This window comes from Sinohyriopsis cumingii, chromosome 9 (genome assembly GCF_028554795.1).
Source record: "Sinohyriopsis cumingii isolate HCF-2022 chromosome 9, ASM2855479v2, whole genome shotgun sequence".
Taxonomy (NCBI): domain Eukaryota; kingdom Metazoa; phylum Mollusca; class Bivalvia; order Unionida; family Unionidae; genus Sinohyriopsis; species Sinohyriopsis cumingii.
The window spans coordinates 28,156,302-28,179,788 of record NC_142969.1 but is presented as its reverse complement, the minus strand read 5'-3'; the positions used below and the strand labels follow the sequence as shown (position 1 = coordinate 28,179,788).

General features: G+C 34.0%; 2 protein-coding genes across 2 annotated transcripts in view; both read right to left on the bottom strand.

The window, feature by feature from the left end:
• The window catches only part of LOC149791454 (transient receptor potential cation channel subfamily M member-like 2), a 117,073-nt gene extending 110,894 nt beyond the window's left edge, over positions 1-6,179 (bottom strand). Inside the window, exons 1-3 of the mRNA XM_089971361.1 lie at positions 6,143-6,179; positions 5,548-5,687; positions 4,305-4,488 (exon numbers count right to left, since the gene is read on the bottom strand). Coding sequence (XP_089827487.1) covers positions 4,305-4,488; positions 5,548-5,687; positions 6,143-6,179 — 361 coding nt within the window. The remainder of the gene's footprint in view (positions 1-4,304; positions 4,489-5,547; positions 5,688-6,142) is intronic.
• Positions 6,180-8,989: 2,810 nt separating this feature from the next.
• The window catches only part of LOC149791453 (transient receptor potential cation channel subfamily M member 2-like), a 91,012-nt gene continuing 76,514 nt past the window's right edge, over positions 8,990-23,487 (bottom strand). The window contains exons 2-5 of the mRNA XM_089969198.1: positions 15,539-15,642; positions 13,745-13,821; positions 10,936-11,095; positions 8,990-10,530 (exon numbers count right to left, since the gene is read on the bottom strand). Coding sequence (XP_089825324.1) covers positions 10,285-10,530; positions 10,936-11,095; positions 13,745-13,821; positions 15,539-15,607 — 552 coding nt within the window. The 5' untranslated portion in view covers positions 15,608-15,642 and the 3' untranslated portion in view covers positions 8,990-10,284. The remainder of the gene's footprint in view (positions 10,531-10,935; positions 11,096-13,744; positions 13,822-15,538; positions 15,643-23,487) is intronic.

Sequence of the window (23,487 nt, the reverse complement as noted above, 5' to 3'; positions counted from 1 at the left end):
TTTTTAAATTAACGGCATATATCCAAGTATAATTTAGGAGCTAACACAGCTGAACCAAATGATTGAGGTTTTTTTTATTTGTATATGATAATTAATAAAGAACTGTCCATCTTCCTATTTTGATGTACACAGACGTTGATGGTTCATGCCGTTACCACTGTCTAAGAAATACAGAAACATTTGAGTGATCTTGAAATCCCATGAATTTTACATCACTGGTCTTGATGTTATTATGCCAAGTTTCAGAATGAAAGGGACCTCATCTGTCAGCCTTAGATAGTAATGGTCAGCTCCAGCTGGATTTTGCTGGGAACTGTTTGATATTAGACGCTATTGTGCCAAGATGACACCTGCATTTTGTCTTTATAAACGTCTTTTGATTGCAGCAGTTGGTCGATTTATTTTTACCATGGAATAATGACTCAACACGGTTTGCTCAATTATAATACAACAGGATCTGTATCTGGATGACACCAGTAAGAAACCATAACATTGGTCCTTTGTGAATAGGTGTCAGCTTCAATGGGTTGAAAACGAAGGTGAAATTAAGAAACTAAATAAGTTTGAAAACAAAGTTGATATTAAGGAACATTAAGAAACTCAACTGACCAAATAACTTATGCTTTTAGTAGGTGTCAAGTTTGTAGAGGTTGAATAGCTATGGTAAATTTAAATTGGAGCATAAGGGAACAGACAATTTTATCGTTGGTAGACATGTGTCATGATTTAGTCTTGCGAGATAGGAAAATCAAATTAAGAAAAGAGACTTAAGATAACAAAAACAATCATCCTGTATTTATAGAAGTTATTTCTGCAAAGGTTCGGAACGAAGCAATAATTCAAAGAATTCAAAGTACAAAAACCATATATCCTCAATTAACACCTGTGTCAGATTTATATAGACGGCAAATAGAAATGAAGTTTAGAAATTATGCTTAAAGAAGTAACAACTATTTTTTCTTATGAAAGCTGAAATGACAACGAAATTCAAAATAAGAATCTTATTATGACTAAAACACCATTGTCCTTTTCCGACATGACGAAGACTTATAGAGGCAAAATAAGTGTGTGCATTTAAGAAGCAGAGACTTAATGCCTTACGTTTATAAAGGTTGAAGTGTCAAAGAAAATTCTGAAGTATGATCCATGGGACCAAAAATATTTGGACACTTGTCCTATTAATGGAGGTTTATTATGGATGTGACATAGGACAAGGAAATTAAAGGACAAATATCTTATATTTGACATGGAATAGTTCCATTGTAATATACTGTTGAAGCGGCGGCATCCAAGGACGAAACATAATCATGTGTGAAGAAGTTTATATTTGACATTAAATAGTTCCAATTTAATATATTTTTAAGGGGAGGCATACGGTGGGAAGAGAGAAAGAGTTGTGTGGATAAGTTTATATTTTTAAATTGCATGGAATCACTGTAAAAGACGCTAGAGGTTACTAAACGAAGGGAAAATGCATATTTTAACAAGGTGCTATACACAGTAACAATAAAAAGTTACAATGCATTACACATGTGGCAGTGACATACGGCATAATTGTTTAATACAATTTTACTTCACCATCTGAGATACCGAATATGTTATGATACGCAACACTAGTTGCTTATTATATTACCTTCGCAAGAAATATCCATAATGTACTAATTTAATCATCGATAAATAGTTATTCCTTCGGCTTTAAACTATTATTCTCATTATTATAATTATTATTAGTATTGTCGGTATTATTATCATTATGATTATTATTATGATTATTCATATAAATGTTCTTACTGGCTGATACGATTTCTGATTTTCAATATTTAATTATACTACACTGATTGTTACATCATTTACATTATAGACCATGATATATTACTTCACCGTCTCCAGCATGTATTTGGCTTTCATGATACAGCCTTACTGTGGCTCAAGTCCTACTTGTTCAATAGGACATACATTGTATCTGCAAATGGAATACAATCCAGCCCAATTGATCTATGTTCTGGTGTTCCACAGGGGTCTGTACTTGGACCTGTTCTCTTCATTATATACACACAGTCGCTCTCAAGTGTCATAGATCATCATCAAGTGTCTCACCAATTGTACGATGATGACACCCAAATATACAAATATATCCACCCAACTGAAGCTGATGCTACCATCCAAAGTGTAGAGAGGTGCATTTCGTATGTGAAATCATGGATAACATGCAACAAGCTGCAGATGACTGATGATAAAACTGAGGCCATTCTGATCACATCACAAAGACTTTCTCATTCACATCCTTTACCTCAAACAATGAATATCAGCACCTCCAACATTAAATTCACGCAATCAGTACGAAACCTAGGTGTTACTCTGGACAGTACTCTCACATTGCACCAACATCTCATGAACATATGCAAGGCTGCATATCTTGAGCTGAGACGCATCAGCTCAAATCGCAAATATCTTTCAGTTGATGCCACTAAAACAATTGTGTGTTCATTAGTACTTTCAAGACTGGACTATTGTAACTCAATTATGTCTGGTTCATCTCAATCTCTGCTCCAAAAACTTCAAAAAAGTGCAAAACACAGCTGCTCGGATAATACTTAGAGTACCACGATCAGAGCACACCTACCCGCTGCTCTGTACCCTACACTGGCTATCCATTCGATCCAGAATCAAACACACAATGTGTTCTCTGTGCTACATTTCACTGTCAGACTCTAGTCCAACATACCTCACCCATGTGTACACACCAGCACGATTATTTTACGCTCCTCTTCTGACAATCGTATACTCATTATTCCAACTAGGAAAACAAAGTCATATGGACAGCGTTCTTTTGCATATCAGGGCCAGCAATGTGGAATGAATTGCCCACTGAACTTAGACACAAAGACACAGTGATCCCATTCAAGAGTGCTCTCAAAACTCACTTATTTCGACTGCAAGAACAAACTTAAAGACCTAATAATGTTTCCTATCTTAAATATTCTCAGCATGTCTTTTTTATGTTTTCTAATTTCATGGTGTTTGTTTCTGTAATCATATCATTATATGTTTTTTATCTTATAGGTGTTGTCTAATGTTGTAAAGCGCTTAGAGCTTCTAAAGATTTGGCTCTATACAAAGTCCTCATTATTATTATTATCATCATTATTATTATTATTATTATTATTATTATTATTATTATTATTATTATTTTGTGTGAAGTCATGACATTTGTGTACCATCATGCATCTAAAATGGAATTTAGCTATTGATAAACTACGTAAATTTCAAAACATTTCCCCTAGAAAATGAACACAATCAGTTATGCAGTTTTTGTGCAATGAATACTAAGTTTAATGAACCAGTGGCAATACTATTCTGAAACATTTACTGCATCGGACATTATGCTTTACAGGTTTATACAATTACTTATGTACTTCAGCAAAGGCATATAATCGTAAAGATTTATCTCAATTCTTGTTCTATGCTCAACAGTAAAATGGTATATTGATTTCTTCACGGCTATTCCAGCGTCATTATGTACAACAATAAATGATTGTCAAGTAAGAATACCTGCACATAAAGCAGAGCGATTAGATAGCTTATAGATATATACCGTGACAAGGAAATTTGATCTGCGAAAGTTGGGTGTCAGGCTTCATGATCTGTAAATATGGGATTGAATAATTTCAAATATATCATTTCTTGTTGGCAGAATAACACTATTTGTTAATGTCAGACATTTGGAAGTAAAATGAACCAAATATTTCCAAACCAAACAACGTTTCCACGTTATCAACGTTCAATAAACAGGCTGATTAATGTTATGACGGCGCAATTTTTGAAACTAAGTTTTGAAATAGTCCAGCAAAACAAGATGTTTGAAATTCTACTTTTGTTTTTTCGACTGACTTTGAACATTGCAAAGAGAGTGTCATTTAATCCTCATGACAGATTACATATGAGACAAAACTTAATCACTATCTGTCCCAAATGTTTATATTTTCAGGGAGATTGTTTTCAATTCCCAAGGCTAGCGTCTATTTAACCCTTTGGAGCATCTAAGACTCGAACATCTTAAATTTCCGACTAAATTTCCAGAATAGCTAGATTACATTACAATATAGCTATTATTATTATTATTATTATTATTATTATTACCTGACATACACGTGTATACAGTACAGCTAACTGTGAAAATACAAATAACATGATAGCAGATCTACAAGTGCATTATGTGAGTGCAGAGTGCAGATCATCACCATTTATAGTTGGACAGGCATACTAAGGAAGAAAACATAACATATCTGGCTAAACCGTATTACCATTTCCTGAGTTGACTTGCTTTTCGGCTATTTTCTGTTCCAGCTTCTCCCTGAAATTAATCTCAGTTTCTAATTTTTGCTGGGTCCCATCATCCACTAAAATATAGTGACTGTGATATTGGTCCAGTAATATCTCATTTGGTTTCAACTTCTCTAGTCTTTTGTATTTCGCTGGCCATGACCCCTGTATGAAAAAGATGATCAACATTTTTAAGAAAAAATGTCCTTTCATACACTGATATAGGTTTGCATTATTGTCTGAATTTAGACAGATGTATATATGCCATTTAAACAGGATGCATATACAACTTTAATATTTAAATTTTCAGTTACAGTACTTGCACCAATAATACGAACAGAAGTCAGCCTAAACAATTTATTCAGAAATAGGAGATGTCTAAGATACAACTGAGAATGGTCATATTGTTTTAATAGAAATCATGAATTTAATTTGGTCCTTAAATCTGTAATTTGTAACAAACTTCAAATCCATTAAAGCACACAAATTAATTGACAGTACTGGTCAAATGCAGCTTTACGTGTTGATTAGAATAGTGAAGTAAGGATTAAGAGGTGCACAGTCTAATGTCTGCTATGTCAGTACCTTAAGCAAGCGATTTTGCACTGCTTGTCCCTTGCAATCTACCTGTAAATAGTGGACGCCAGATGTTGTTTGTTGAATGTTTGTATAAGTGTATGTGGGTTAACGTATGATGACTGGAATCCTGTACTGGGATGTACAAACATCATAGTAATGTTGGATGAGCATAGCTGCATGTATATGCGCGTATTGAAAGGATCTTCTGTTTATCAAAATTAGAATATCATTAATGTCTATTTGCTATTTATTCTCCTGTTTTGCAACATATGGTAGGCCATTCTTGTGTTTGTATTTTACGTTTTACGTGCAAATTTCAGTGAGCATACGTATCATTGTTATATCTTGTAAAAAGTACATGCATTTAAAGGCTGTCCGAAGAATTTAGGAAAATATATTCCACAATTAATTTGTGCATATTATGAGAAGCATATTAATATAAGTTAGCATATGGGTACCAATATGTATGTATATGTATCAATAATGTTTAATTCAAACGTCAGTACAATCCTGGGTATACCATATCAATGGCACTTCAAGCTAAAGTCTTGAATTTACATTTGATCATTTGTGCAATGTCTAGCAGGCATGCAACACAAATAGTTATGAACATGTTTCTAAAACAAATCTGTTATACAATTATACCTCTTTGCACTCCAGGGCCTTTCTGTTATGAATTACCCCCCATGGTGCTATACCAATTACAGCAACATCATTCAGACTTATAGGGTTCATATCTTGATGTGGAACACCATCATGGGTGCCTCCTTTTATAATCCATGCACCTGAAACAAAATAGTTGTGTTGTTGAGTAACATGTATAACCTAGAAAACACTAGACACAAGTTAAATTCCGTACAAAACTTATACATTTGTGTAATTTATTAGTTGCAATTAATAAATTACTGACAATGTAGCACATCAGATATGTACTTTTTACATCTACATGAGACATTTCTTGGCTTCTAGGAATCAAGAAATACATATTAATTTACTAGATCTGAATAATGATCTGGCACTATAAGTGGGAGATCATGTTTGGCTATAAACTTGACAAATAGTGTCCCGTCCCGTGTATATGTTTTCTTTATTTGATGCGGATTCCGTGAATATTGATTACAATGATGGCGTATTTGTAATGAGGTGGGATTGCTGCATTATGAATGACAAGTGATGTTTTATGCACAATAACAAATTTTTAAATAAACTTTAAATGAAAATTAGAATGCTTATACTTTACCTTGACTGCAACCATTGAAATGCATGTTTCCAGCCATCATTAAATCTCACGTGATTCTTCATTTGCTTAGAGTTTGGTGTTTGGCATTCGTACACCTGGAATTCTTAACAAACTTTAAACACCGAAGTCAAAAACGACAGTTTTATGCCACATGATGTATTTATTTGTCCAATCTGTATTAATCAAGACCTTTAATCCCGCAAAAATTATTTGCATCATATATAGCATAAACTTTTATCCATCACGACAACATGAACCATCGCTGCAAAAATTATCATACTTGGGAATCAAAGTAACGATTACTGTTTGATCCTGATGTAGTTCTTAAATAGCCCAACTATAATCAATTGATGTCTTAAACCTTTCAGAATTGTTTCTGCTCACACTTTTTAAAATCCACCTGGATAACTTTTAAACAATCCAGCCAGCCGACCGCAGACAAGGTCAAAGAGTGAAATTTGCAATTACATTATCTTGCCCACGTAAGACAGATAAAGTCACATGATCACAGGCAGTATTACAAAAAAGTTATCACATAAGTTCCAAATTTTAAAAAACTGGAGAAAACAATAAAATTGTCACTAATAATTTTGCTTATGCGGTTGATTTCAGTGAAAACTGCGACGGATGGGAGACACCCCTAACCTAGCTAGACAAATCATACCGTGCAATTTTTGACATGTATGTCACTGCATATTCTTTTAAAGCCAGTTGAATTGCTGGTATGATAAATACCATTAAAGTATGAATTAAACATTTATAAGGTTAAATCATTTATATGCACATAGCGTTATTGTGGGATATTTAGCGTATAATACAAAAATGATTGAAAATCTACAGTATACTTAAATTATATGCTTATGTCTTAGAGAATTATATATTTATGATTTGCTATTGCAGTGTGGTGTGTTGTGTATCCCTTTTTCAGTAAAGCAGTAGGTATCAGTCATGGTGTATAAAGTAAAGTTTTGCCATTTTCTTTTAATCTGTGGAGGTATCGGCATCGCATCCATGCACCTTACAAAACATTTTTCAACGATTATTTTACACAAGTAATCTTTATTTGTATTCATCATATATTTTGTTTTAAAAAATTCAGTGAGAGTCGATGTCAAAAGCTTTAGCGTGGCAGGTCGACATATTTTCACTTAACTACGATAAACAATATGGAACGATTTCCTTGTTATGGGGATTGTAGTCCAATAACCTGGGATGTGATAGGTAGGTATTATGTTTAGTTGAGTTTGTATAATTTAGAATATTGTATATGCATTGACTAGCTATTGGGGTGATAGTGTTTCCATTGTGGGCACGTGTTGGCAGTGCGAATAATCTTTCCAAATATTGGTAGACTGCAGCCATGTGAATAGATACATACTTAACATTTACAAGTCTGTTCTGGTGAAAGAAGGTTTGCTTTAAAATGTTTAAGGCATGATGAAATTAAATAATCCTCAGGTTTAGGTGATGACAGGTAAATACATTAGAAGACAAGTGGCGGGCAACGACTCATAATGGAAAGAAGGAATAATAGCACTAGATAATGCAATGTGATGTTATCAATAATGTTCATCATGGATTACATGATTTCCAATATAAGAAGATCAGTTAACTAAATAATAATATTTTATTTTTCGTTCATTTTTGGAAACAAAATGTTTGAACAAATCCACCAAATAGATTTAATCAGCAAACTTTTACAAAAGATGCAACAAGGTAATAGTTATTATTGAAATTGTAGTCTAATGATATAATGTACCACATACATTTTGAAACACGTGGTTTTCAAGAAAATTAAGTAGAAAAAAATGTATTTCCTATGAAGAATGGTATATGATGGGTAATTTGTATGTATGTTTTCATTGCATGGTTGCTACGGATAATCTAATCTTTCACGTGCAGACAGCTGGCATTCCATGGAGGCCAATTTCAGCATTAAAAATCCAAGAAGTCGTTAATGTTACTCATAAAGAGAATTTGAAAATTAACATTGATTTGCTAATTCAGGAATAAGCATAGGTAGAAGAGCTCTTTATTTTAAATTTGTTAAAACCTCAATGCGAAGAATGAAATTAATATCGATTTTTTTCAAACGTAAACTAGTATTTTTCATTTGACAGTTAAATATATTAATGAAAAATTGATTTTAAAAAAATAACAACAAAACATTTTTGCAAATATTTACAGATTCAAGTTAAAATATTCCAAAATGAACACATAAGCAATTGTATCACTTTTACAAAGAGTTTTCTTCCAAATAACTAATAGTCCACCAAATTTACATCAAATTAAAGAATTATATCCCTTTGTACCTTTCTTTAAAAACAGATACAGTTTAAAAAGACATAAATAATTTTGTTCTTCTGTTTCTAAGCTACCTATCTTTCTTTAAATTCTCACGAATTTTCATAAACGTCTGACAAATATAATTAAACCTTTTTCCTAGCACATTCCTCGCTCAGAAGGTTTAATGTGGGATAGGGCACTCTAAAACCTTGAAGACGATGACAGAGAGTAAAAGTTTATTTCCTTATATTATTTACTCTCCTTCTGCAGGTAAATGGTTTACGGGGTTTGTGTAATTTTCTTTGCTTAGCTAATTTTTTTAATCTGGATTTATGTGTTATTTTAATAATTTTATATCGCTTATATTTGCTTGATTTTAATATCTAATTTCTATTTTATTAAACGTGATAGAGGGAAGGTAATGGTATAAATGGGAGAAGAGCAAATGGTAAAGACAAGATGGAGTGGAGAAGATATAGAATTTTATTTTAATACTGATCATTTCTTTGCAATAAAGCTATTCATGCAATTTGTTTATTAAAATCAAACATAGGTGTCCATTTAAAATACAAGATATAGTAATTTTTTTCAACATTCAGGTTTGCTGCCTCGTGTATTTCATAATTTCAAGTATATTTCATATATTTTAATGTTCAAGTGATTGGTTTTCCGAAATTTGTTAGGGTAAATAATTATAATATCCAATCAGATCAACTGTTTATTGTTTTAATGATAAATTATAAGTGTTATGAAATGTATTATATTGTATCAAATTACAATGTTAAAATATCAGAAATGCGTAATGACTTAATGATACAATCCAGTGATATCCCAAAATTACAACATGCTTATATGTAAACGACAGAAGATAACCAACAATGACAGTATGACTTTGTCAGAGAATATCCCACATGCATAATATGACTTCACAGATTATCCGGGAAATTGTATATAAGTTCACAAACAATCCTGGGATATCCAGAATGTATGATAATGATTAATGGTAAAATCAGATGATCCTCGAAATATATTATGACATAACGATAAATCTGAGAACATCTCAAATTAATCCCAAGACTTAGCAATTCAGTCCAATGATATCCAAACTAATCACCATCTCAAATTTTAGACGTCTGTGATTAGGCACAATTTAGACTTTGAGATTGTCTGCCATCTTGGATTCTGCACCTTTGCAGCTGGTTGCAATCATTGCTCTTTGGCTAAAGGGCTGACCATCGTCTTGAATTTTACCTAACATGTTAAGTGAACAGACGCTCTAGAAACCAGCATTAGCCATTTTCACCAGGATATAAAGTGACGAACTTTCAATAATTTTCTTATGAGCCTTTTATTCACCAAAGCCCAGAGTACTTTGTATAATTAGGTTTCTTATTTACACATCCTTCGTATTCTAATATTTACATAATGTGACCGATACACATCATGGGTTTACAATTGTTATTTTTCTTGACACAGTGTCTAGGGTTCCTTCCCTTTTGTCCTCACATGACCCTTCCATACATGCATTATATAGTATAACATACTATACTTGCATAATGATAAGCCTTAAATTAAAGTATGCAAAACTTTGATGTCTTAACACAAAACGGGTTACTTTATTACATCCAATTTAAAGAACATTAATTGATGCGGAGACTGACACCTAGACAAGCAAATCCGAGCCTCAGAGATACAGCACTTATCTTCTGCTTTAAATACTGTTATAAAAGTAAAATATTTTCCCTCCGTAAATTATATTTTCTTACACTGGTTTTACCCCAACCTAAATCAAACCATACTTTTAACTGAGGCAATGAAATGGAAAAAGTGAATATGAGAAGAACATCTTTTTAAATTTATATAATAGAAATGCAGTCCAATAGGATCACATATTTGCCAAAATGGAGAGGTATGAAATTTATATTCATACATATTTTATCCCAACCTATGCTATGTGCAGCTTTCATAAGACCACTTTGCAACGTAGGGAATTCTTTTGCATCACCAGTCACAGAAATCAGCAACTTCGGCTTTTTTATTCCCACGATTTTCATCATTTCCATCATCGTGGACATTTTAGTATTTATGTCAACACGGACAAACTGAAAAATTAAAAACAATAAATTATCTATCTTTGCGTTTGCAAGTTTATGTCTAACTAATTATACGTTGGCCATCTTGTTTAAGTCCGCATATATATGAACCTCTAATATGTCATAATTCTTTGAAATATGCAAAATATGAGGTGATCAAACTAAAGTTATTTTCATATAAATTCATGTAATGGATTAATTATCTTTAATATATTGCCACATACTGGGTATATGTGATTTGTAAGTTAACTCCTTCTATGAACTGCATCATTCCAATCTCCATATAAATGTCAACATACATTCCATTATTACAATATATTTATATTTAACTTTAAGCGTAATTATACAAGATGTATTATCTTTCACTCGGTATCAAAACAGTTGAAACTTTAAATGGTATACAATTAATCTTACGTTTGGTTTAATATATTCTCCTGCATGATCAACAAAGTCAATTGTTCCAAAAGCATTGGTTGGTAGAGCTTCTGTGTCTTTTAAACAATCCCATGTTGATGTGGTTGTAGATGTCTTCGGGTTCTTATGGATCTTTTTGTCATATCCACAATGACAAATTCTGCAAGAAAGCAATCACATTTTGAAGTGTGGTATGATATGGCAGTATCCACTTTCACTAATAAAGATTCTTAGATACGCATGTATAAGTTGTTGTCTCACAGAACAACAGCAACAGAAGAACATTAATAAGACAAACCCTTCAAACTAAATTCAAGCATGACGAAATAAAAGATAAACCTAAATAACAACAATATATCAAGGAAAGATAAATGTTAATATAGGACACATTCCCTCGAAGAAAGCCCATAACCTTAATAAGCTAAAGATTTTCTCACCTTGCTATATCATCACACATTTCCCTAATTAATTTACCAGTACATCAAAACACTTCTGTATCAGGGGGTGGAATTCGATACATTCAATAGGTGCTTCAAGTTGTATATTTCACAATTAGCCTATGGGAGACAACATTTTGCCTAAGGATCCACCAGAGTAGCTATCCCATGCTGATACAGCCGTTGAATTTGAAATCCAACCTTCTCGTCAGGAGCCAGGTATGCTAACGACTGAGTTAAATGTATGAATCTCCATTCAGAAATTTGAAGTCATATATGTAATGAAAGATTTACAATAGTTATATTCTAATAGTATGTCACACGTACAGTCATATGCTATGCAGGATCACCTCACTTTGAACGAATGTCTTTTAATAAAAGGTGGGTTTCGTTTATTGACAGTAGTCTAAAATTTCTTACGATTGACGGTTTGGGGTTATAAAGCTTTTTTTCATCGTTTAGGCTACATAATATTATTGAAACCAAACAATATATTGATGTACAATATGATGAAATATATAATCAGAACTGTTTAATTAGACTTACGATTATTTTCATATGAAGATTATATTTTATCAGAAAACAAATTTAAACATAACCTGATCATATTGATTCACTTAGCTCTTTCTTAAAATCCATGATGTAAACAAAATCATATCCACCGCCAATTTTATATGTTTCAGTATGCGCATGAAACTGTCTTAAATGAAACAAGTCAAAACTATTGCGCATGTAATGAAGAAATACCCGAAATAGTAGATTTTGTTGACGAATCGGGAACGTTAAGTCGTTATGACCAATTTTTCATCTTTACAGTCTTCGTGTCTGGCTCTTTAAAATTTGATATGTCTATAAATGGTAAGTTCCAATAATGGACAAATACCTAAGAATTTCACGGGAACAATTAGGTCACGGTGGCTGACATTTGTAATAGTTAAATTCCTCTTCTAAGGACGTATTCACAGTGCAATTAGTCTAATAGAGTGATAGCTATTGAGGGTGAAACAAATCATCAGTCATGAATACATCACTAAAGTATACACATTAAGCCACAGTGACCTACATTTGATGTGGATAAGTTAGATTTTTTAGATGCGTTCAAATAGTAATTATCATGAGCGTAGGTGAAACATGGTCAGAGGTATAGAGAACGTTCCAGAAACATGACAATCAATGAAGTAATACTTGAATAAATGAATGGTCAAAACACTAAGGCCATTCGAAACTTTAAGTGTGGGGATGTGGGATAAAAAAAACCGTTATAAACTTAAATGTAATATGTCCGCATATATGGGTATTTTAACCAAATCTGCATTTCAGGCTCCGTTTGATTTTTACTCAAAATTAAAAACTCAAGCATAATTGATTTTTTGTTTGAATTAGCATTCAGTTTACGTTCGTTCTGTAGTTAATTAACGCAATGGTTTTTTGTATGGTATCATAAATGCATCATGATTTTGTATTCATCACTTCAATTCATCATCTTTAGTTTTCACTCTTTTAGAACAAACATGAACTGCATTTATAGAAATTATTTGTTCATGAGTGTTGAAGGGAGAAAACAATCACATGTATATATTGCTTTATTTAAAGTATGCTATGATGAAATATCGAATTCAAAGCTACCAACAAAAACCACTCAGTTCACGATAAAATAAAAATAATGCCATTTAATATCAATCCAAAACTGTAAAGCTTAAACCAGGAAATTTGATTTATTACTTAATTTCGTTCAAATAAATAATGCACAAATGCATCTCTCAAGTGATAATATTATCATGTCTGACATGATAAAAACAATGCCCATTATTGAAAATAATCGGATATTTGATCATCATGACAAAGAAAAGTCGAATGCGAAAATCTAACAGCAGCTTCAGAAACATTTAAGAAAAACTTCTTTTTTGGCTTGTTTGAACTTGCATTGATCTGTGGTTTGAATTTGCGCTCGTTCCATTGTCCATTTACTTCAAAACACATTATGCATTACGTCTATAATTAGTTCGTAAATTTACCAGTTGCAGGATCTGTACATGTTTTCCGCAATAAAGACGAAATGCGGATGCGATGCCATAGGAATATGTATATACCATAAAGCTTCTATCGTGTTCTTATCCCCTAAACTTGAAGACAACACGAATACCATTCCATATCCATTGTAGAATGCGAATGGAATTGAAAAGAACTTTGGATTTATAAAGATTTGATTCAGTTTAAAACAAATATATGAACCAATGAGTTCAGTTAAAAAACAGAGTAAGCGGTTCACGACTGGCAGTATAATAAGGACATTGAAGCTGAGATCAGCCATGTAAGATTAATTTTATATGTAATAAATAATAATACAATGTAGATACACTAAAAAAGCTTACTTTTTGTCCTCTGTACTGGGTACAAAATGTATGCAACGTCTCATTTTGATGTTCTGTTGGATCCAGCTGACCAAACTCTTTTCAAAAGAAGAAAATTGCACACATGCAAAACGAGGTTTATTATAATATATTTATGATATTCTATTTAACATATTAGGTGTGGCCACTTGTTTGAGAATGCAATAAGAAGGGTGCGTATGATGATAGAAGAAATGTTTTAACGGAAAAAACAATGACGTGTCCATGATCTATAAGACATATGGAATGAGATTAAAATTATCTATAGTACAATCCATATTAAAATGTTAATGTTATGTCTTTTCATGATGGTAAGAAGAATGCACATTTTGAAATTTCGAGTTTCTTCAGTTACTTTAAGACGTGTGCAGCAATTTGGCTGAATATACTAGAATGTTATTGAAAACATTTCACAATTAAGTATTATTTTCACTTTACTGAACAAATTTGACCTTAAAGAATAGTTCAACAGATTTTCAGACTTTGTCTCGGGAATGTTCAGCACATATAGTTCCATTAAATCCAAAGGTATCAAGTATCCACATAAGTTCAAGTGGCATTCTTAATGATGTTCACTCTTGAACTGATGTATCAGTAGCATTGATTAATCTAAATGATAATGTCCCAAACTGTCGTTAAGTGAATTAACAGTAATTACATAAGCAAGGTCGCAAGTAATCCGAACACTTTGTAATGCCAACAAATGATTGAATTTAATAAATTAGAGCTCTCAATTAAATATCATTATATGTCCATGTTATTTTAGGGATGATTTGAACTGGCAAACCCAACTGGGTAGTTTACACTAGCTAATCAGTAATAAGGTTAGTCTAGCATTTAAAGAACTCATGTACGGAAGGCTGAAATATATCTCCACAAATCTTCTAAAAATTTACTAAAATTCTGATCATAAAATTATGCATCAGTTAGGAGTTTGTTATGGCTAACATACTGTGTATCAATGCACACTTTAAAAGTAAAGTCCGTGTTACATTATCTTTATAAAATATATCATGTATAAAATGTTTGTTTTATACAATTTCCCCCGACACCAGAGGAGACAATGGTTTGTAATTTCTATCAATATCATTCCTTGCATGTTTTACTGGCACTGCTGGAGATAATGAGTATGTCTGTGACATCACAAGATCATGTTCCTACCTGTAAGACATTTGTCATGTAGACGCTTAAAATAATAACATGGTTTTAATTTTCAGTCCATATTACGCATGATCTTCCTATATTCGTGTAATAGCTGTAGCTATAACTTTTTACTTTCTTCATAAATTTGTTATCATGGGTAAAAGAGGTGCTGCTAAATTAGAAGGAAACAATTTGAATTCATACAACCTTTGCTCGAACAACATTGTAGATGTAGTGCACAAAGCAACGTAATGAACATAAACGTGGCTCGAAATGCAACAAATCATTTGCAGATTTTCTAATGATTTCTTATGATTAAAGCCACACATCTTATCCTTACAATATGGTAGCACCAAGCACATGGAAGATACAGTTGATTCTCAAAACTAAATTGTTTTTGTAAGTGTGAACTTTCATTAACATTTTTTATGTTAGTATGAACATCAATTATGTAATAATAAGTGAAACTTTTCATGGACGTTTCTTTTACAAGCTTGGATTTTAAAAGATCTTTAGTATTCTAAAGTTATTCACAAGAAAGTTTAGTTACAAGGAAAACTTTTTCTGACGTCTATGTGAGATTTTATTTGAAAATGGTCGTACCACAGAAGGATCCGCTTTTTTAGAATTTACCTTCTTTTTGCTGTTCGACGGCTTCTGCCAGCCGTTGTTGATTGTCTGAACCCCTTTGGTGATATCCATTGATGCTATAGCAAGAAGGTATTTTCTCTTCTTTCCTATAATGTGATCGTGGAAAAGAATTAAAATTGACATAAAACTGAGGAATAAGACTTTGAAGAAAAATACAACAGCTACATATAACTGCTTGCGAACTGATATGATATTTTGACATTTTTCAAGAATTTTCTTACAGTATGTAAAAGTAAACATATCGAATCAAATTTTAAGAATAAGGATATTCATGACAAAATCATATCACGTTTAGTATTTAAAGACTTTATGATCGATATATTTTCTTCATTGGAACAATAAAATCATGTTTGTTTTATGGACTCTTGTTCTATACAGGTTAATGATGAATGTATTGGTTCTTAATGTTCTGCTTTACACGTAGGCGTCCTTTATTTAGAGGCAGCTGCTATCTATGGATCTATATATTTTTCTGACTTCAGTTAGTACCTGATAGCAAATATAATAGTGATAAGAACCAGATCAAAGCTAATTTGTTTCTGAGTAAAGGTACTAGCCTCGTTAAAGACTTGTCTCTAAATGAATTCACACTAATTCAGGAACTGTAATTTAGTTTCAAAGTACTATTGAGCACAGTGTAATTGCAGCGAATATTTCAACAGATAAGCCAGTTGAAATATTGATCGAAGCAATTTTTGAAATTCATTCTGCTAAAGAATGATGTCAAAATAAGAATGATAAATTCGTTTTACTTAGCACATATATACAAGACTAAGACACAACAAAAGATATATCAAATTCATACAAGAAATTCCTTCTGTAAACGTCTAAGGTCAAAATCCACATAAACATGTTTGCATGCAAGTAATAATGATCTCAATATATAACCTAAATTCATAGACAATATTTAGCGTTTGAATATGTTGTTTGTAAATAAGTTATTAGTTGGGTAGGCCGAACTCCTCTCCTCAATTATGTATAGAGGTCAATCACGCAATACAAATTAAATATACTTTATATAGAAACAGGGACAAAAGCCAACATACAATACAAATTAACTATACATTCCAACGCGAATTCAAGGACACATCTGCATAATTAACATTTATTGCAATTCGGTTTCAATTATTAATTACTCTAGTAACATCAGCAACAACGAAGAACAAAAAAGTAAAAATGTTATATTCATGAAAATCATTTATGAAAACTCATGATATGATTAGGTTATGTCGTATGATGCGAGAGTAATATACACAGGAAAAATAGAACAGGACATGCGATACTGGAGAATGCACGAGAATATGATTTCTTTTTTGTTTTAGTATTGAGAAACTCTATTATCATGCTAGTTCGCATTCTCCGACTTCCCTGCATGATGTAACCCCTATAAGAGCTAGTATGTGCATTCGTACATACCAGACACACTTGCATATTGACACAGTACCCAATATTATTGGTTATATGGTGTATTATCCAATGCTAATGTACATAGAAAACAAATATTTGAAGCAATCTATTAAATATGCATGTACATATTTTATGCAGTACTCTTGTACTCAACGATTACATGCGAGTTCACAATATTTAATTAAACGTAAGGAGATTTAATGGGTTATTTTGAAACAACTGGCATCAGCCGGTTGAAAGCCTGTGGTGAGTCTTGGAGGACTACTAGATACATACATCTACAAGCCGGTACTGAAAACAGCTACGGAGGTTTTACTCGCAACCCCAATTAATGGCACATCGTTTTCATATGTATCATACTACCAGTGAGGTCATCTATGTTGAGAAAGGGAATCCCAAACCAAAATCAAACTTATGTGTGCTGATTGACATAGTAATTGCCAACACTTACACAAATGGTTTATCATTAGTATGCAGCTCATTATATATACTGCCTAGAGACAGGTTATTTACTTTGGAATTATGCCACTTCATGCTGAAAACATGAAAATGCTTGGTTAATACTGGATAACAAGTTTTGTGTTTAAGTGTTTACTTGTATACTTTGGAATTATTGCGGTACAAGAGACAAAAGGGGTCCAAACATGAAGCCATACCTGATGTGCAGCATGAGAGTTGGAGCTGATCATTGCATATTTCCACGTTGATGTGGAATTACAATAGCAGTGAAACTAAAACGAATGAGGAATTACAAACGGAACTAAGTAAGTCATTATTGAGCTCGAAACCACTACAATTTCAACTGAACATTGTTCGTTAAGCAACTATTAGACAACTTCAATGTCATAGACGAATTCAAAGCCGTACATAAATATTAAAATTAGAAATTTGTTGATTTATGATGCAAAACGTAATTGATAAGTTTACAAAGATTACAAAATGTCTGAGAAAGCTGATTAATTGGATATACACAAATCACAAATAATATGTCTACATTCACACCTTTCAATTAGTATCTTCCCAGAGGGCAAATGATCTATGCTGCCTTATGCAGTATTAGTGAGTAGGCTGTCGATCCGCTTTATTGAACTGGCAGCCCTAGCCACTCGACTAGTTCTGTTTACTAGGCAGACAGTTCATCGTGTTGAACGATCAGTCCAAATGCAACAGCCAACTAAAATTCCCACGCAATCGAATCTCCAGATTCAACAGCCAATCCTAAATCAACGAAAAATGTTAACCCTTAGGTAGGTGTGAAACACAATTTACAAAGCTGGATTCGGCAATTTGAAAAGACAATATTTTCAGTGAGAGGCAGCAACCAGCTATCTCAAGAGCAAGGAAAGGTCGAAGCAAATTACCACCAATACTAAAATTAGGTACTGCCACCAATATTGCATCATGCTGTAAATGCACAATCCTGAATCGGACATTTCCGTATTTCTAGACTATAAGGCTCATATTATACAAATTGTACTCGAAAGAAACACAGTGAATTGGATGATCTGAGGTTTAGCCTATTGCTACAAAACCTCTAACAGGCCAACAAAATGTATAGTATGGTGAATCTGAGCTACACGTTGTTATAGTTGAATTTTATTTCCGAACTGAGGCATTGGTCATACACTGCAGTAGTGAGAAAGAGTAAGACAGACAAATATTATTATATCAGATAAGATTTTTTCAGGACCAAAGTGCTGGACGGCATTTAAGAGACCGATCTTGTCTTTTTCACCTTTAGGCACCCGCCGAGTCCCCTTTATCACATTTGTAATCTCTTCCCAAAGACAGATTTGCTCATCAGATAAAGAAGTTCATCAGTATTTTCTGTCATAGTTGCCGTGCCATCTATGAGATTTATGCTAATACTATTTAATTTCGCTATATGAGCATGTACCCTATATATGACTTATACTTATACTATAAACATATTAAAGAACTACCGGACAAGCAACAAAAAGCAATGTATGCACGGATTATTGGTACTTGCCATAGTTGGGTCGGTGATCGGCATCTAGTCGAATGTCATGTCTTGTGACGTCTCTACAGTAGTTATGGTGCAATAGATAATTTCATTGGGACAGTTGCTTCAGGGCAGCCCCAGCATCGTGTCAATGATGGAATCTATGTCGCCGCCCTCTTTAACCTCTGGTGCCCTATCGTATCGACTAACAGAGACATGTGTAACCATGCTGGACCTTTCGGCCCTGCATTCAGTGCAAGTTTCTAGTGGTACCTGTTAGCAATTGCCAAGTCGTGCTTTATTGCCACCTTTCCTTTCTGTCGTTGCCTGTAGCGCATAACATATGCGAAGATTGGAAAGGACGTGCAAAGATTTTAATGTCATGAGCATTGATGACGTTTCATCCACATAAATGGCCCTGGAACCAATTGGGTCAGCTTACCATATCAGAGCACAGCTTAATAGCCCGTATGGAAGTGAAATGACGTGCCAGTTGCTGCGGCTACTCAAGCGGTGGATGAAGTGGGTCCGGTTACACGTGATTTGGCCCAACAAGATTGCCACCCTAAGCAATATTATGTATTGACGCTAGGAGCTTTAAATGCAGCTGATATTTACCTGACCTAAAGCTATCAAAAGATATTGGTGTTAATGCAAATATGGTAGTCTTCTTCCTCGGGAATCATGTCCATTGCGTGCGCAAAGTTCATACCCCATGAACATAACGCCATACCCCTTCTCTTCCGCCTTTTCGAGTTTGCCAACAAGTTAAAAAAAAAATTTGGTGCATGCTGCAGTAACTGTTCACACGGGCTACTAAATCAAGGGTCATATCCTGCACTTTTTGCACAACAATTCCTTTGCCAAATAAATATTGCTGTACGGTCATCTTCTAATATGGTAATAGGTAAAGGCGCAGGCCTACTCCAGTTTTTTAACTTGTCGGCAAACTCTAAAAGGCGGAAGTCAAGGGGTATGGCGTTGCAGACAAGATGGCCTTGATAATAACAGTGTTATGACGCTATTCAACAGAGCACTGCTGTGTCATCAATAAAAAAGAAGATGAATCCTGGATAGAATACGTCGATGTATCGATTATAATAATACGCTTTGCTTACTACGGCATTGACTACTCACACCGCCGATGATTTGATGTTCTAACAAAATATATAACACACCATTACAATTATTACCTATTTTGTCTTTAGAGAGATCAGAAGCGCCACTGGATATCGATATGTGGACGAGTGCGGTAACATTTCCGATGCCATACCGCTAACCAATATTGTCGACTAACGTTGGAACGTACACAAGGTTATTTTCAATTCCAAGCATACCATCGCACTAACTCATAAAATTAAAGACGGAGACGCTATAATGCGATGGCGTTGTCGACGGCAAGGACAGGCGCTAAAACCTTGCTCTTAGGGTACCAGCTGGAATACCGTGGTTGATGAAGGAGACCAACCTGTAAAACCATTTGCAGGGTGGCATAAGTACTATGTCATCTCAGTCTATGATCACAGGTAGACCCCTCTGTTATAGTATAGTGCAAACACAGATGATGCCTGTAGACCAACTTAAGTGATCTAGTACTAGTGTTTCAAGAGCGAACATCTCTCATGCTACTTCAGTTTCGGCAAAAGCAATAATCGCGGTATCCCTTACTAACTAAGTGAGCAAGTCTATAATTCCATCCTTTGACAACCTTGTTCAAGCTGATGATATTGCCTAGCGTTTTATTCTTAACCTCGCTAATCCAACCCAGCCACGTAACGCCGCCTAAGAAAAAGATGAAAACACCCGCGATGTACGCGGGGTTTCAAATGTCAGAGAACGTATGACAGGCAGCCTGAAGATGAGCGTTAACAAGATGGCGTATAATACATACAAAAAGAACACTTGTCATTTCGAGTGAAGAAAGTAACAACCAATATATTCAGCAAAGAACCGAACTTATTGGCCCCTTTTTAACACCTTATTTACAATGATACCATTCAACAATATGAAACAATGTTTGGATTAGTTTTAAAAATTTTAACTTATCTATAGAGCTTTAGAATCCCAACAATATTAAACTGCATATTGCAATTTTAAACTGAGTGAATAGTTTACGGTAAATCAATATATATGAGAAGTAAATGGTTTTACGAAATACCTGATACGGCTTGCTTAGACCACCAAAAATTCCAGTATTTGACGTGTTTCGCGCGCCATAGTATCTTGTAAATATACTTTTTCTTTGCATCGCGTGACGCCTTCTTTGCTTGCGCGGCACGCGCGTAATAGATGTTAACGCGCGCGACTATATATGTTACTTAGGGATCTTGACTTACACAGCCATTAGAGGGAAGCTCTTTATGTATTTTGCTGTCGGGGCGGGATCGCCATTATGTCTTACTTAGTTTTAATTAACGTTCAGTTTCGCAAAACGCGTTCAATGTTGTATTATACGTTTGCGTTGATTTATCGTACTTGTAGTTTAATTAATCAAGAGTGTATGGCTTATGTAATTTGGTAGCGAGAGATGGTACAGTTCGGATTATTAACAGGGATATGAACACATAGGCAATACTCCTATTGGTAGGTTATCTTGTCGCTATTATAACTAATATTGAAGACGTATTATGTATATATTATAGTTTTAGTATATCATATTTCTATTTTTTGGTATGCCATTCGTACGTCACAGTCGTACATAAGGAATATTTCAGGTGTGTTAGTATTAAGCCATTTAAAATGCTCCGATATTTTAATCTAGATACACAGAAAGCAGACTATTTGGAAAGTTGTTTCTTTTCATATTCAGCCAACTAGATGTGGATAACTAGGCGTGGATTACAAGTTGTGGATAACTAGGTATGAGTGTCTAGGTGTAGATAACTGTGTGCGGACTGACTAGGTGTAGCCAGAGGCCGCAGCAATAGTGATGAAAGACCGCCAGGAAAGTGCCAACATATATGTGCATGAAAAGTCTGGATGGTTGAAGTGACTGAGCCGGAAGGCGGGTAAATGGGCATATGAAATGTCAAGTAAACATTGGACATACATGTAAGAATTTCATTATAGTGTTTGACTATAAGGTCATAGTGTTTGACTAACAGAAATGTCATTATAGTGTTTGACTAAAAGGATTTCATTATAGTGTTTGACTATAAGAAGTTCATAGTGTTTGACTAAGAGAAATGTCACTAGTGTTTGACTATAAGAATTTCATTGTAGTGTTTGACTATAAGAAGGTCATAGTGTTTGACTAGGAGAATTTCATTATATTGTTTGACTATAAGAATGCCATTAGTGTTTGACTATATAGGGAAAGGTCAGCATATTGGTTGACCATAGAGACAAAAAACATGATGGTGCTTAATTATCTGAGACAACTTTATAATTATTGAACATTTCAAATAATTATATCTGTTCTTCATCAGGGTTTTCCATTGGCTCCATATTATGTACCTTTGTATTTATTTTGATATCATGTTACTTCATCATTAGTGTGAGAGAATAATACATCTTTTTATTGTCACTCGCATATGTGTTTGTTATTTCTTAAATACCAATTCAGTCTCAAAGGGTGTTAGCTCGATTACGTTACAAATGAAAAAGATGACCACTTCCCATGTATTTTGTTTCTCGACAACCTGTAACGGTTGGGCGAACAGCAGTTCATCAGTTCGTTACAGTTTCTGAAATCCTCCTTGAATACGTTAGTGATTAATATAAACACGAGAACAGCAATTAATCGTCGATACTGCCCAACTTACTTGGACCTGTTAACGAGAAAAGGTGTGTATCTGTACGAGTACATGATCAATTGGGATAAATTTGCTGAATCCCAGTTGCAACCGTTTTATTCATCCCTGTCACGTGAAGTTATCTCAGAAAAGACTAAGAGCACACAAACAAGGTTTGGTCCCCATTCGAAAGCAAAAGTGTCGGTACTATCATACTCTGTATATGCGCACCGATGTGTTCTTCCTCGCTGATGTGTTTGAGAAATTTCGTGACACTGACATGTGACACGTGACACTGAAATCTTGAGCATTACCTATCGTCCCCGAATATGGCTTGGGGACGGTTGTAGTCCAAGACTAAATTCGAGTTGGAGTTGCCAACCGATATTGACAAGCGTCTGTATATTGTGCTATCACTTCATGGCGGGTTTTAAATGGCGAGTAACAGACACATTTGTGCCAACAATCCAAACGTGGGTGGGTACGATCCTACTCCCCGTAACAGTTGCATCATCAATCTATACACAAATAATTTCTACAATGCACGATCATGTAACCGTTTCCGGTTGGTAGGCTTACACAATCATAACATCAACAGCGAGTACAGATACTTCTTTGAAGTTGATCTAGAATTCCTGGAACACTTTTATGATGAACACAAGGATTATCCGCTGACCCGTACATGGTTGTCTCCGTATCGTTGAGCGATCGTTGTAAATACAATGAATGCACGAAACTAGTAACAATTCTCACCACGAAACACAAGTATATACTGCACGTACGAAATCTGCAGTTGTATACATGATTGTCTATGCGTGTAACCACGA